Source organism: Antennarius striatus, chromosome 6 (assembly GCF_040054535.1).
Source record: "Antennarius striatus isolate MH-2024 chromosome 6, ASM4005453v1, whole genome shotgun sequence".
Classification (NCBI taxonomy): domain Eukaryota; kingdom Metazoa; phylum Chordata; class Actinopteri; order Lophiiformes; family Antennariidae; genus Antennarius; species Antennarius striatus.
Window position 1 is genome coordinate 2,226,732 of NC_090781.1, and position 15,678 is coordinate 2,242,409.

A 15,678-nucleotide genomic window follows, 5' to 3' on the forward strand; every position below is an offset into this window, starting at 1 on the left:
TCTTCTCACCTCAATTCAACCAACTACAGAATGGCTCCTCGATGAGATCAAACTTACGACGCATCGAGGACAATATGTTATATTTTTTAAAAATGTAGTGAAGCTGCACATCTTGAATATGTATCACCACGTCTCCGAAAAAGATGCAAAAGTTGAACAAAAACCAAGTGACAATGAGTGCTTTCTTGAATAAAAAACAATCAAAAGTTAATGAACAAAGAGAGGCAGATATTACTGTGGACAGTACGGATATATACGCAGAAGAAGTCAGGCAAAAACTGGCAAAAATCGGCACATTTGTACAGCAATGGGTGAGGGACGGCTAAATGTCAGCACCCAAGAGAAAATAATGATACTTTTCTCCACATAATTTACAAAAAATGTGTTTGGAGAAGGTTCTGTCAGCTTAATGCAGTGTCCACAGGAGAATATACTAATTAAAGGCAAAGAAAACTATTGAGTGAAAAGCAAATGTGAAAAAAGAAAAAAAAACTATTACATCTTTCTTTCTAAAACCGTTTAGTGGGCTTTAACGTTTTGATAACGTGTAAGTAAACTTTTTCTTTTAACTTAAACAGTTATGATGTTGTTGTCAATAAAATCATTAAAATTACCAGTTTGTTTAGTTTTTATATTGTACTATTGGCAAAACTAAATCCTTGTGTACAGCTTCTACCCTATATTCTGTTATTACATTTGGGATGCATAAATCAAAGATGTGAGTCAAACCTATGACTTCCATACCGGATCGGTCGAGGCCCGGGTTAACAACGACTGCCATCAGTGCTGTTGACCTACAGGCCGCCGGTGGAAATTCGACTACTGTTGGTCGAAGGAGGAGAGGAGGAAAGTGTGTTCTCATGAAGAGCGAAAAGAGGAGTGCAAAGAGTATAGGACTAAGAGTAGGGACGTTGAATGTTGGAACTATGACAGGAAAAGGTAGAGAGTTGGTTGACATGATGCAGAGGAGGAAGGTAGACATACTGTGTCCAGGAGACCAGGTGGAAAGGTAGCAAGGCTAGAAGTTTAGGAGCAGGGTTCAAGTTGTTCTATCATGGTGTAGATGGGAAGAGAAATGGAGTAGGAGTTATCTTGAAGGAGGAGTTTGTTAGGAATGTCCTGGAGGTAAAAAGAGTGTCAGATGGAGTGATGAGTCTGAAGCTAGAAATAGAAGGTGTGATGTTCAATGTTGTTAGTGGGTATGCTCCACAGGTAGGATGTGAGCTGGAGGAGAAGGAGAAATTCTGGCTGGACTTTGATGAAGTGATGCAGAGTATACCAAGAACTGAGAGAGTTGTCATTGGAGCAGACTTCAATGGACATGTTGGTGCAGGAAACAGAGGTGATGAGGAGATGATGGACAGGTTTGGTATCCAGGAGAGGAACGCAGAAGGACAGATGGTAGTTGACTTTGCAAAAAGGATGGAAATGGCTATAGTGAATACTTTCTTCCAGAAGAGGCAGGAACATAGGGTGACCTGTAAGAGTGGCGGTAGGAGCACACAGGTAGACTACATCTTGTGTAGACGGTGTAACCTGAAGGAGATCAGTGACTGCAAAGTAGTGGTAGGTGAGAGTGTAGCCAAACAGCATAGGATGGTGGTGTGTAGGATGACTCTGGTGGTGAGGAAGATGAAGAGGGCAAAGGCAGAGCAGAAGACAAAATGGTGGAAGCTGAAAAAGGAAGAGTGTTGCATGACTTTTAGGAAGGAGTTAAGACAGGCTCTGGGTGGTCAGGAGGTGCTTCCAGATGACTGGACAACTACAGCTAATGTGATCAGGGAGACAGGTAGGAGAGTACTTGGTGTGTCATCTGGAAGGAAAGTAGATAAGGAGACTTGGTGGTGGAATGAGGAGGTACAGGAGTGTATACAGAGAAAGAGGTTAGCCAAGAGGAAGTGGGACACTGAGAGGACTGAGGAGAGTAGACAGGAGTACAGGGAGATGCAGCGTAAGGTGAAGGTAGAGGTAGCAAAGGCCAAACAAGAAGCCTATGATGACTTGTATGCTAGGTTGGACAGTAAGGAGGGAGAGACTGATCTATACCGGTTGGCAAGACAGAGAGACAGAGATGGGAAGGACGTGCAGCAGGTTAGGGTGATTAAGGATAGGGATGGAAGTCTATTGACAGGTGCCAGTAGTGTGATGGGAAGATGGAAAGAGTACTTTGAAGAGTTGATGAACGTGGAAAACGAGAGAGAACAAAGACTAGAAGAAGTGACTGTTGTGGACCAGGATGTAGCAAAGATTAGTCAGGATGAAGTGAGGAGGGCACTGAAGAGGATGAAGAGTGGAAAGGCAGTCGGTCCTGATGATATACCTGTAGAGGTTTGGAAGTGTCTAGGAGAGGTGGCAGTAGAGTTTCTGACTGGGTTGTTCAACAGGATCTTAGATAGTGAGAAGATGCCTGAGGAATGGAGGAGAAGTGTGCTGGTGCCCATTTTTAAGAATGAGGGAGATGTGCAGAGTTGTGGCAACTACAGAGGAATAAAGCTGATGAGCCATACAATGAAGTTATGGGAAAGAGTAGTGGAAGCTAGACTAAGGGCAGAAGTGAACATTTGTGAGCAGCAGTATGGTTTCATGCCAAAAAAAGAGTACTACAGATGCAGTATTTGCTTTGTGGATGTTGATAGAGAAGTACAGAGAAGGAGGTAAAGTCAGAGAGGCCAGACTGAGATGGTTTGGACATGTCCAGAGGAGAGATAGTGAATATATTGGTAGAAGGATGCTGAGTTCTGAACTGCCAGGCAGGAGGCCTAGAGGAAGACCAAAGAGGAGGTTTATGGATGTAGTGAAAGAGGACATGAAGGTAGTTGGTGTGAGAGAAGAGGATGTAGAAGACAGGGTTAGATGGAGGCAATTGATTCGCTGTGGCGACCCCTGAAGGGAAAACCCGAAAGGAAAAGAAGAAGAAGAAACGTCATGTTGGGATGCATACATTTTTGTTGAAGCGCATCTCAGGGATGCACTACTTTCTGGAGGTAAAATGAACTCTGCACATCCCTGAACACCTGGGTCCACTGCAAAAACAGCTCAATCTGTCCACTCAGACAGTAAAAAGTCAAAGTCTAGGAAAAGAGGAATTTCTGTCAAACTAATTACTGGAAGAAAAGTGAGTCGGGTTAGAGCGACTTCAATGATTTCTACAGTTTAATAACAGCAGCAGAGAGGGAGATGCTGAAGCATTGTGTCAGCACACACACACACACACACACACACACACACACACACACACACACACACACACACACACACACACACACCCTCCTGCTACATCTAGCGCCTCACACTGCTGGTCAGGATGGAGTCAGAGCTACAGCAGCACTGAGGAGAACCAGGGGAACACAGACCAGCGTCCATCAGACACAAAGGAGCAGAGCCGACCAGAGGACGGACCACTGCAGGCAGGTGAGTCATCCGAACACACAGCATAACACACACTGCTAAACACACAGCGTAACACACACGGCTAAACAGACAGCGTAACACACACAATGTAACGCAGAGCAAGACTATGCGGAATGTTTTGCTGACTCACGCAGAAAACTGCTGTGTCATTAAAGAGGTTTTATCCTTTAGTGTTCCACTGATATAAGGAACTACAGCATTCAAACACACAGTTTGTGGGACATGTTTCCAGGTAAGACACACATTGTGGAACCCTCTTTGTGAACACACACACACACACACACACACACACACACACACACACACACACACACACACACACACACACACACACACACAGTGTGTCACACTGCAGCAGAGCTCCAGTCCACCTGCAGACACTGAGCTGCGACCCCAGAAGGGAACCGAGCTGAGGGTTCAGGACGCCGCTCTGACTTGCTGCCGTGTGGAGGAGGAAAACAAGCTCCTCCCCCTCCATCACTGACTTCCTGTGTTCGGGAGCATCAGTGGAAACCAGCGTCGAGCTACTGGCCTGAGTCTGAGTGTCGGCTGATCGCCAGCATCAGTGTGTGTGTGTGTGTGTGTGTGTGTGTGTGTGTGTGTGTGCTGGGTAGGCTCTTCATGGTTTGTCCTGGTAGGTTAACAGACATCACATTGAAACACTACAGGCCCAGTGATCCATGTTCTGCGTATTACCGTAATCCCTCGCTTATTTGCGCTTCAAGACGTGTGTCTTCACTACATCGTGGATTTTTGGTAGTCACATGATACCGTACGTGCATGCTATTGGCTGACAGCATCACGGTTCCTCCTGAAAGTTTAATTTTGTCTTGTGTAGTGGAATTTTGTCTTTGTTAAACCATTGCAATGGCTCCCAAACGTGCTGCTGGTCTAATACCAGTATGGGGAGGGTATATAAACGTTTAAATTATACATAAATAATAGAATACTTGGTCGCTATATCGCAGATTTTAGATTTTTGCGGATGGTCCTGGAACGTGTTAACTGTGAGTAGCGAGGGATTACTGCTACTCCTCGCTCTCTCACTGCAGTGTGTAAAACGCGCAGACGTCGTGTTGCCGTTGGGTCAAATTTTAATAAGATGGAACCACGCAGGTGACTCTCGTGACGAGAAAATCGCGTAAGATCACGCAAGGAGATGTACAATAAAGGACAGACTTCGCTGCTGACATTCCTGGGGCTGCTGGGTTCAAGGGTAAATATGTGCACACACACACACACACACACACACACACACATACACACATGTGTTACGTGAACTCTCATGACTGTGTGATGTGGTTTTAGTTTGTGTAGCCCCTCCTTTTCCCACTGGCTGCGCCCTCACCGGTGCCCACTAGGTGGCGTCCGGTGGCGGTTTAGCCTGTTGCTCAGCTCACATGGACCCTGGCGTGTGTTTTGCAGAGCCCTGACCATGACGGCCTCCTCCACATCCCTGCTGGTCCTGCTGCTGGGACGCTGGGCGTGGTCCGTCTGCCCCCCCATGTGCTCCTGCAGCCATGGGCATCGCGTGGTCGACTGCTCATCCCGGGGCCTCACCACGCTACCCCACAGCCTGCAGCACAACATCCGGTCCCTCAACCTGTCCGTCAACAGGTGCGTAGCTGCAGCGCTACATGTAGCCGGGTCGCTAATATACAGTATAATTACCAGTAGCTGGGTCCTACCAGTAAGTCCTACCGGTAGGCACCCTACTAGTAAGACTTACCGGTAGGGTGTCCCACCGGTAGGGTGTTCCACCGGTAAGTCATACCAGTACGACACCCTACCGGTAGGACGGTAGGATTTACGGTTGGATTTACCTGTAGCAATGTCCTACGGGTAGGAAAGTGAGGAAAGTCGGACATCCTACCGGCAAAATATATGAAATATATGAACTGCTATCTTCTCCTGACAGCCTGCAAGACCTGGACAACCAGCTGGGCCACTACGGCCACCTGCGGACCCTCGACCTGTCCTACAACCACCTGGAGAATCTCCCCCGTTTGCTACCCCGGGCTCTGTGGGACATCCGAGCGGTTGGAAACCAGCTGCACACACTGGACAAAAACGACACGGCTTACCACTGGAACCTTAAGCTCCTGGACCTGTCCAGCAACGTGCTGGAGCGGGTGGTCTTCATCAACAACACGCTGCCAGGCCTTCAGGCTCTCAACCTCAGCCACAACCGCCTCTGGACTGCGCCCACAAACATGCCACACAACTTGGAGAGCATTGATTTGTCCTTCAACTATCTGGCAAAGATCCTGCCTGCATCACTGGACCGGCTGCCCAGGCTGGCTCGGTTCTACCTGCACGCCAACCACTTCGCCCGGCTAGCTGAGGGCGTCTTTGACAAACTGGTTGCGCTGCAGGTGGTAACTCTTGGGGGTAACCCCTGGGCTTGTGAGGAAGAGGAGAACGTGGCACAGCTCTTGTTCTGGGCTGAGCAGACACAGGTGACTGTCTTAGGGTGTCCCTGCTATACGAAAGCCATCTGTGGGGGCGGCGATCAGGCAACACAAGGGAGGGGGCAGCACCCTGTCCTGCTCACAGGACCACCACTCGGGTTCAATGGCGAAGGGCCTCCGAGAACAACGGACGTCACCACAAGACATCACGTGAGGTCTGCACTGTCTGATAGACCTCAGGAAAAAAGAGGAGGGAATGGATCTGGGTACCACCAGGTGTCTGCCTGGATACCGTCCACAACAAGAACCACAGTAACCCCAAACCACCCAACGGCCAAGCCCAAGGTCACCATCCTAAGGAGTAATGGTTTAAGACTCTTACCCAAGATTACTTTTAGAAGTCCCTTAACTGTTTTAGTCCTGATGAAAGCGTTCCATACCTCTGAATAAAGTGTAGACTCCTGTGCCTGACTGCATCATGTCTGTAAACACCCTGAATGTACACATGCTTCCTCCATCATAGAATAGCTCCACATGTTTGGTTCATCTGCACTTTATAGCCGTTCATATTCCTGTGCCTCATGCTGTGAGTGAGACCAATTACCAAACTAATAGCATTCCTGATGTGCTGCTATTGAACCGGTCACGTATGTATGGATAGAACCTGACATTTCTAATGTAACCATTACCTACATGACAAATGTCATCATCCCAAGCTAATCAGAGGCCGAGCAGAGCAGGACATGGTGTTAGCATGGTGTTAGCACAACGTCCAAAACACTTAGACCCATGTCATTTCAAGGATATGAAACCTGCTGCCCCCCAAAGGCCCCCTTACCATGAAACCTAATTTCCACACACACACACTCCAACTGAATGATTAGTATGAACATTCATAAAACCGAACACGACCCCTTTTAGGAGTCATAACACACACTTCTAGAGCAGTTCTGTTGGACCTGAGTGAGCTACACATGGATCTGGATTAATATCAGGTATAGAGCCAACACCTGTTTTAATAGATCAGTACCTGCTAGAACACATATAGCTGCAGATGCTTTCTGCATCTCCACATGTTATTGTCACTGTTTCCTGTTTCTTTCCAATAAAGCATGTGCAACAAGTTGAACCCGTGACCTGAACATCCAACATGTCTGCAGGTGAATGGAGCTATGGTTCAGTCCCCTCTGATGCGCTTGTGCAGCACTATTAAATGTCCATTGCCCCTGTGTCTCACTATTAAATGTCCACTGCCCAGTGTGTCACTATTAAATGTCCACTGCCCAGTGTCTCACTATTAAATGTCCACTGCCCAGTGTGTCATTAAACTCCAGGTTAACCTGGGGGTCAACTGGGCTGAAGCGGAGCAGACCTTGGGGAGCAGACTCTCAGCTGCTGGTGCTGATGGTTGTCAGTTCTGGCACTGAATCTAAAGTACTTGGTGATACCAGTTTACCTTCCAGCATCGATTTATATTTTAATGCAAAAGCATAATCAAACATCCTTCTCATCATGACGTCTTATCTATACAGTCCTTGTCCGGAGACAACCAGACTAGTTGGGGAAAGGTAATTAAAGGTCTAGAAGGCTTACCTTCGGGCCACATAGTAGAACACTGGATTGCCAGACTTGGACGTTCCAGCCTGGTAGAAGATGTTGAGAGTCTTCAAGGCTTTAAACTCTTCCTTCTCATGGACCTGGTGCCTGCAGAAGACAACCAGGACCCGACAGTCAGTCACCACCTCAGTATGTAGGGCTTCTCTCTCGTGGGTCAGGGGGTAAAGGTACCATTATTTTCTATTACTCTATCATTGATAGAATGTTTATTAATATATTTTTACATGTATATTTTACATGATATGTCTGTCAAGGTTAGTTATTTTAACAAGTACTACTTTCAGTTGTGGTTAACCATGAAGTTGATGATTAGATGTTGAGGACAGTAGGACTCTTACCTGGTCATGAACTCCTCAAACTTAGAGCTGGTCAGGTTGAGACTGGACCAGTGAGTGTCTGCCACAGGTTTGTGTTCTGGAGGTCCAAGATATGCCAGTAGGGTTGCCATCTTGTCAAACGGTCGCCTGCCTACAGCCTTGTGGTCTCTGGAAATGAGATCATAACCAAAGTTAAGAAATCAGTTTGAGTTTAGCAGGCAGAACAGAACACAAGAGCGTTGTGTGGTCACCTGTTACTAGAGAGGTACTGGCCGATTCGCTCCTGGTTGTTCCACAACAGGCGGTGGAGGGCCAGAACATTACCATCACTGATGAACGAAAGACTGTGGTTGACCGAATCACTGGGTGGAGAGTCAGACGCGATGTCTAAGAAAAACCTGGTGCAGCGGCAAAATAAGAACAAAGCACAATTATAAATGTGCTTTATAATTGTAAAAAGATTATTTTTTTAAGGATCTCATTCTCAGCTGAGGACAAGAACATCTCTTCCAGGCCTTCCATCAGAGAATTTAGTTCTGTCACTATCCAAAGCTAATGATCGTAGGTGAAGGTAGACTTATTGGTAGATCCTGAACTTTTTTATTATTAATAGGTCCCTGGTTCATAGATTGGACAGTTTTTTTTGACATGTACTATAACTGGTACATGTAAATAAGATAGGAACCATCCATCCTGTGAAACGTAAGTCAGTGTTTTACCTCCTTGCTGCATCAAAGTTGCTCTTGACAAAGTCATTAAAAGGCCTCATGTGCTCTTCTTTCGTAAAAAGGACATGGTTTGCTATGCTCTGCAGTATCTGAAGGAAAAGAGAAGAACACGAACCACAGATTAAGACAATCTGCCTAAGCTGCTGTCATGTCTTAAGCTACAGGCATACATGACATAATATAATACAACTTGTCTACTTCTGTTTTATGTCAGAAGAATATTGACAAAAGTCAAGAGTGTATTATCTTTCATTCCAATTAAACATTTTAAATATGAAAAAGTCCACTGAATCTGGAATTTGTCTTCTGTTCAAGTGAAGATAAACATTCATTGGAGTATAATGTTGAAAAGAAGATCTGACGTGTTGAGATAAATTAATTTGCCGTACCAGACATCACATGTACAATAATTGTTGGAAATCTCAATGCTGATGCTACAATGACGAAAAGAGCAGCCTAACTTCTGCTCTCTATTTTTAACATGCTTTGGTAAAGCCTATCATAGTAATTAATCGATCACTGTTCCAGTAATCTTCTACCATTTCTCTCGATGGTAGATCACACGGTAAAAGACCATGAAAACAGATAATAACCCAGATGATCAGCACGGAAGCCGATGGAGCAGCAGCTCCAGCAGGACACGAGCTACCAAGCTGTGGCTGAAGAGGGGTAACATTGGAGACGGGGAGGTGTTACAAGGTGAAACTAAGCAACGCCTTGCAACTGTGGAGCTGAATGTATGAGGAAACAACACAAGAGGAGAGCGCGAACAAGGATAGGCTTCAACAGGGATCCCTACAAGTTCGTTAAAGACCTCTTCTTCAAAGTCCCATAAGGCATCACAAGGCTGGTCAAAACCTATTTCCAGGATCTCCAGTTCTGCATTACAACACAGGGGCTAGGACTACCTGGCAGCACACTTCTCTACTTGCTTTTACCATGGCAAAGGAGGTCATTATTTGAGCATCTCCAAGGGTGGTCATAGGAGAACAAATGAAGAATAGGTTGCGGCTTTCCCAATCATGGCGTAATGGACAACATGACAACAACAACAACAACAGTGGCATGTACCAGACGTCTACTGGACAGTCTCCAGGTAAAGACGTGCATGAATGGGGATTAAACCACAACAGTTCTTGTAGTATCTCCGTGCTAAAAAAAATTGGCAACAGAGGACAGGCTCAACCAAAGACCATCAAGGAGGTTGCCAATGTTACTGTCAAATGGAAGTATGGTGCTCCCAGTGCAACACACACCCAGGTCGAATCAACTGTGGCAGGCTAGCCTGGGAGGATAGTCTGGTATAACACTGAAACACGCAATGAGGACGGGGTACACAACTGATGATGGCTTGAACTGGCGGCACCAGGAAGTCATTCCAGTACGCAAACTTTCCTGGGGAAACAAAACCTCCACTTCACCAGCAGACGAGATCTACCGCCTCAGAGCAGGACACAAGAGTCCATCTGCACCTGAAGGCTCAGGACAACCGCCGGTCTGAGAGGGGAAGAAGGCATTCCTCAATGGAGGAGGATTAGGAGGGAGCCTTCCCCATCAGCTGTCCTCTACATACAACACAACTATCAGCCAACGGACTCTCAGTATGACTTAACCACCTCGACATTCAGGCAGACATTCAGAATTGAAAAAGCCTGTTGGATGAGAGCAGAGGTCTGTTGGATGAGAGGCAGAAGGGTCTGCTCCCACACTGCAGCTGATGTTCTTCAACAGAGACCCACCAGAACCTGGATGACGGGAAACCTTCACAGAACAAACATTCAAACCGAATTTTCATCAAAACATTTTGACATTTCTGACCCAACTCTAAGTCAGTGTGTTCCACAGAGTAGTAAGAGTACATGAGAGTATATTTACACTGACTGTTACGACGTGTGAATGGTTTTACTGCCACTCACCAGTAATACACACTGGAGTGTTCAGAATTCCTGCTTCATGTTAAAACATTGACATTTCCAAGTACATTAGAGCCTCACCAGAGTGTCTTGGCTTTTCTCGCTCCTCTCAGATCAATGTTCAAAGTAATAGTCGCATATTGTCAAAGTAAAAGGTGTTTAAATGACGGTGTTGCCTCTGTACATGGGGACGTATGATCTCTCACACACACACACACACACACACACACACACACACAAATCACTTCAGAATGCGGTCTTACCTTGGACATGAGTTTGAGCCCCCGTTCTATCCTAGGCATCGGTTTCTTGTCCAGGATTCCGGCCTCATAGGGAGACACAATAGCTGGGTTGACAAAGCGCAGAAACATGGCGCTGCCCACCGCTCCAATGCTGTTCTGTGGGAACCGCTGACTCACCACCTGTGTGATGAAGATGGGAGGAGGTGTAGAGAAGACAGAACACAAGAACAGTTTCAGCACTGGAGAAAACATTGAAAACCGATTTCGGTATAATAAAAAGCAAAAGGGGTGATTAAGGGAACGACTATCAGATGTGTCAATACGTGAACAGAGCAGAGAGCCATTGCAAGAGGAGAGACAGATATCAGTAGAAGGAGGAACAATGGAGGAAGGTGTACAGGAGGAAGTGAGGCGCTTTGAGCTCTAACTGGAAAGACATATTAAATTCCAGCTAGAGCCCAAGAGATATATATGAGAGGGTAAGAAAGACATGAAACCCCATCAACTGGTCTCTGTTGGCGAAAACTGAAATACTGGGTCATGACGTCATGAGAATGAGCTGTGCTATGAGGCAGCCGATCAAAATCATATCCCATCATGCTTTGAAACAAAGCAGGGTTGTTCATGACTCATCAAATCAAACACAGTGACGTTCAAGTTTGTGTTTCTTCAGAGATGTAGAAAAACACAACACACATGCCATGGATCCCGTCAGCATGATGGAGGCGCTTAATCGCTGGGTGTTGTGCGTAAATGGCACAGACGGTAAAGCTGCCCTGATCATCTTGTTCCTGAGGCGGATTGTAAGCTGAGCGGTCAAATCGGCCTGTATCATGTCAGCTAGGACTTCCCAGCTGTTTCCCCCCAGCCGTCCAGCTGTCGCTGAGTCACTCAGGACAGGTGTTAAGAACACACGTGAAGTACAGGAGTGTGAAACACACTGAACACATCGCGTCCGACAATGGGATGAACACAAACCGACGGCATCACACACCCACACACTGGGAGCCCAACAAACCAGTGGACCACAGTTCATGCATCCATGACATCATCAGCACATTTCAGTTACCAAAGCAAGAGACCAAGACGACAAGACCTCAACAAAGAAATGGAGCTACTCCTGACTGAAAACTGGATCCCCATGGACCTCATGGACAACAGCTTCCAATGGAAACCAGTCCTCAGTGCCAACACCAAACTTCAGCCTGCTTTTAACTGAATGTCAGGAGAACGACAGGACTACAGGGACAGTGTTTTGACTGATGACAGGGATCCAGTGGAAACTTCTCTGCAGCAGTAGGGCGGATGAACACAAGATGAAAACTGTCACTGAGCAGAGTATTCTAACAAAATAAAGCTGGACCAGCGTGGTTAAGCCCTTTAGGGCTACATTTTCATGACAACCTTTTGAATCGAGACAAAAATGTTATCCAACACCTAAATCGCCCATATTGAAAGACAGCTGTCCCTGAAGCTATTATCTCGCGAGCTGTACCCAGTATGGAGTATATTCTGGGGAATCATCAACGTGGTAAAGGCCAAGCCGGACGCAAAGGATCCTCTGGTTCCCTGGTCAACATCTCACCAACCTGCCATGTTTAAAATAGTCTTTCTAAAAAGCAAAGCCATGAACGCTGACCTTCATTGAGCAAAGGCAGCGACATATTTTGACACCTATAGAAATATGGTTTACAATGCTCCTGGATGAATTTGGAAGGCTGGGTTAGTCTTGCTCCCAGAATTCATTATTTGTAGTGTTGCACTGTGGACAACATAAAGTTAAAGTTCCAGAATGTTTTAGCCGCCCTTGCAAAATTGGCATTCCTCATCACTTCTGGAAATTCTATTCATTTTGGCCAACTTTAAACATACCAGGTCTTCTTATGTGGACTACTGACTGAAGACAACACGGAAAAATTATTACGACAAACTTCAACCAAATAATCGTTTAAAGACTGACCATCTGTAATCCAGGTGTGTCCAGGCAGCCTGGCAGCTGTTTTTGGACTGCCTTTTAAATTGTTAATTTGGGTCCAGAATAGCTGCTTTGCCTTGTTCCAAAATTTAAAAGTTGAAATGTGTGTTCTGTTTTTACACAGGCGACTGTGTGATCTTAATGTTACGTTTCTTTAAAAAAAATCTACATCTACTATCCGGATTTTTAAATTTGTGACTCATCAAGGGGTTCTGTTTAAGTTTAGAAAATCTAGGTTGCAATTCATACCTCAACAATTTCTACTACTACTCCATTCTTTCTGTAAACTCCTTGAAATGTGACCGGTTACGAATTAAATCCCAATCCCAAAATTTCTTTGTAATGAAAAATGTTTAAACCTTCTTTTTCTCCCTCTATCTGGAAGCAACAGACATGGAAGCTTCTGTCCATCTGTGTAAGTCTTTAGATTTGAATAAAGTTCAGTCCAATAGGTTGTTGGGCAGGGACTGAAGGGTAGCAGGTTCCAGAACCGTGTGGACCATAAAAATCAAAGTGTGAACTGGTAATTGGAAAGATGCTAGTTCCCCTCCCGACCACTGCTGACGTGCCCTTGAGCACCGTCCCCATAAAAGCTGCTCATTGGGGCACCAAGAAGGAGATTCTTGATTCTTATTCTCTCTCACAATCTACAGCTCCTTCCAGTAATCAGTAATCCTTCCTGGAAACAGGTCATGGAAATATAAACGACATATTCAGACAAACGTTTTCATCGTCTCTGCCTGTCCACACTCTTCATTTCTTGCTGAATTCCACTTATCTTGATACGTCATCAGAGCCTGTATCAAGTCATGACAGTTTTATTTTGGTAGGGCCAAATCACAACAACACTTATCTCAAGACACTTTCCAGAAAGAGCCCATGTAGACCCACTCTTCAGAAACCCTACGATTCCCCAACGAGGAAACACTTGGTAAAAGTACCCAGAAAAAATAAAAGCATCTGAACAGGAAGGAAAGTCGAGATCTGCTCTGACCAGCTGGACAGAGAGATGGGAAGAGAGAACGTCAGGGAAGGAGGAACAGCTCTAAAACCAAAGAATTAATGGCTACAACACAAACAGCTGCAACCAGAGCCCAACACAACCCACGGCAACCAGAGGAACAAGAACCAACAATGCCTCCAGAGAAGAAGTCACGTTAGTAACATGGATTCACGACAGAGGAAGTGTAGAGAGAAAGAGCTTTGCTCCAACAGGGCGGCAGTGGCCCAGTGGTAGAGCAAATGATCGTCCAATGACTGTACGATCGGCGGTTCGATTCCCTGGACAAGACACTTTACCCTCCCTTGGACATGTCTGTTTGTGTTCATGTCAGACATGACGGACACGTCTGTGTGTGTTCATGTCAGACATGACGGACACGTCTGTGTGTGTTCATGTCAGACATGACGGACACATCTGTGTGTGTTCATGTCAGACATGACGGACACGTCTGTGTGTGTTCATGTCAGACATGACGGACACGTCTGTGTGTGTTCATGTCAGACATGACGGACACGTCTGTGTGTGTTCATGTCAGACATGACGGCCTCGTTTCAGGAGTGCGAATCGATGAGGATGAAACAAACCACTACACCAGAGCTCAGGCACAAAGGAGAAACAAGGGAAGAGGATAAACTCCCCATTGTGACGTCACTGCCGAGTGCGCCGTTGCCTCACTGGGCCTGTTATTATAAACTACTCTGGCCCTTTCCATAGCTGCAGTTTTATTTGATTTAAATGTGAACAGTTTTTGACAGCTTTTGCCTCTGTTTAGGTAACATAGCAGAAAGAGTGTGGCAGGGAATGGGGAGAGAGCAGGTAACTGACTCGTGGCAAAGGGTCGTGGCACAGGGTTCCTTCTGGCACCATGAGTATCCGTTGTTAAAGGTTTGAAATGACACTGCCCTCTTGTGGTCGTATTGATATCGACATAGTGCAGGTCAACGGATGGACCGTTCACGACAGACTCTCATTTATGATGAGGAAGAGGAGGCAAGGATGAAGCTGTAAGGACAGACGAGTCTTTTCAACTGTCTGTTGACAGTGAGCCGTCTAGAAAGCTTTATGTTGAACCTCATTTATGAAGAACAGTATGCAAAGATCTGAAAATATTTAAACCAACATTTCTCCGATTTCTCCTCTTTGGTAACGGAGGAAAAGCATGACTGCCAATCTGGAAGAGGAATACTGTCTGACCAGTTCATCTTGAACCTTTCCCCCAACACCTCCAGGGGGTGACTGGGTTGGACCCTGTTGTCAGGTGTAGTCGTGGTGAAAGAAGGCCTTCCCTTCCACAAACTCAGCTTGTACCTACGGTTCGGCACCAATGAGTCACGAAGGTGCAGCTGATCCAAAAACATGCTGAATGACCCTCCCCCTCCACCTGCCTGACATTGGACAAGGACCCCTTCAGAAGGTCTGGACCAGTGACTGATGTAGAGCTGGAGGAGAACTTCACAGCTCCTGTCACTGGAGAAGAGGAGTGTTTCCCAGTAGGGCTTCCACACACACTCTGAAGCAGTGAAGTGTCCCATTCATTTAGTGTTTTTCTCTGAACACGTCACTCAAGGGTTCGTTATTAATACGACTATCATTATCGTCATTATTATTATTACATCCCGCTTCAAAGCGGTGATATAATCGTGTGTTCGTTCGTTCGTCCACCAAATATCTTCGCAACCATTGCAGATAGAAAGATGGAACAAAAAGCACCAGGCCAGCGTAAGACCATAGATCAAAGTTAGTCCTTCAATCTACCTATAACTTAAACCTACCCTGAATATTTGACCCTGACCTACCCATAAAGTAGGTCAAGGTAAGTCGCGGAATGTTGCAGTCTCTGACTGCCTTGTAATTATTATAATTATCATCATTATTATTATTGTATGACTATCATTAGTATCATTTTTAAGCCATTTGTCAGACCAGTGGGAGCAGGAGAATCTGATCAAATGCTTGTTGACATGCTTCATATTATGTTTGCTAATATGAGAATTCATGTTTCCTTGGATACTGAGGAGCCCCTCCAGGTAACCCTACCCACCACCACGCCTCCATGCTGGG

The 15,678-nt window shown here is 45.8% G+C and overlaps 2 protein-coding genes across 4 annotated transcripts in view; one reads left to right on the top strand and one right to left on the bottom strand.

Annotated features, from left to right (window-relative positions):
* The window catches only part of nf1a (neurofibromin 1a), a 58,730-nt gene that overhangs the window by 18,018 nt on the left and 25,034 nt on the right, over positions 1 to 15,678 (bottom strand). For all 3 annotated transcript variants that reach the window (XR_011035533.1, XM_068316764.1, XM_068316763.1), the window contains 5 exons: positions 10,661 to 10,819; positions 8,476 to 8,573; positions 8,008 to 8,154; positions 7,778 to 7,924; positions 7,416 to 7,526 (listed from right to left, as the gene is read on the bottom strand). Coding sequence is in view for 2 of the 3 variants with exons in the window: in XM_068316764.1 (XP_068172865.1) it covers positions 7,416 to 7,526; positions 7,778 to 7,924; positions 8,008 to 8,154; positions 8,476 to 8,573; positions 10,661 to 10,819 (662 nt within the window). In the remaining variant the exon portion in view is untranslated. The remainder of the gene's footprint in view (positions 1 to 7,415; positions 7,527 to 7,777; positions 7,925 to 8,007; positions 8,155 to 8,475; positions 8,574 to 10,660; positions 10,820 to 15,678) is intronic.
* On the top strand, positions 4,718 to 6,272 carry LOC137596316 (oligodendrocyte-myelin glycoprotein-like). Its single transcript, XM_068316710.1, has 2 exons — positions 4,718 to 5,028; positions 5,330 to 6,272. The coding sequence occupies exons 1-2, from the start codon at positions 4,847 to 4,849 to the stop codon at positions 6,270 to 6,272; spliced, it is 1,125 nt and encodes a 374-aa protein (XP_068172811.1). The 5' UTR covers positions 4,718 to 4,846.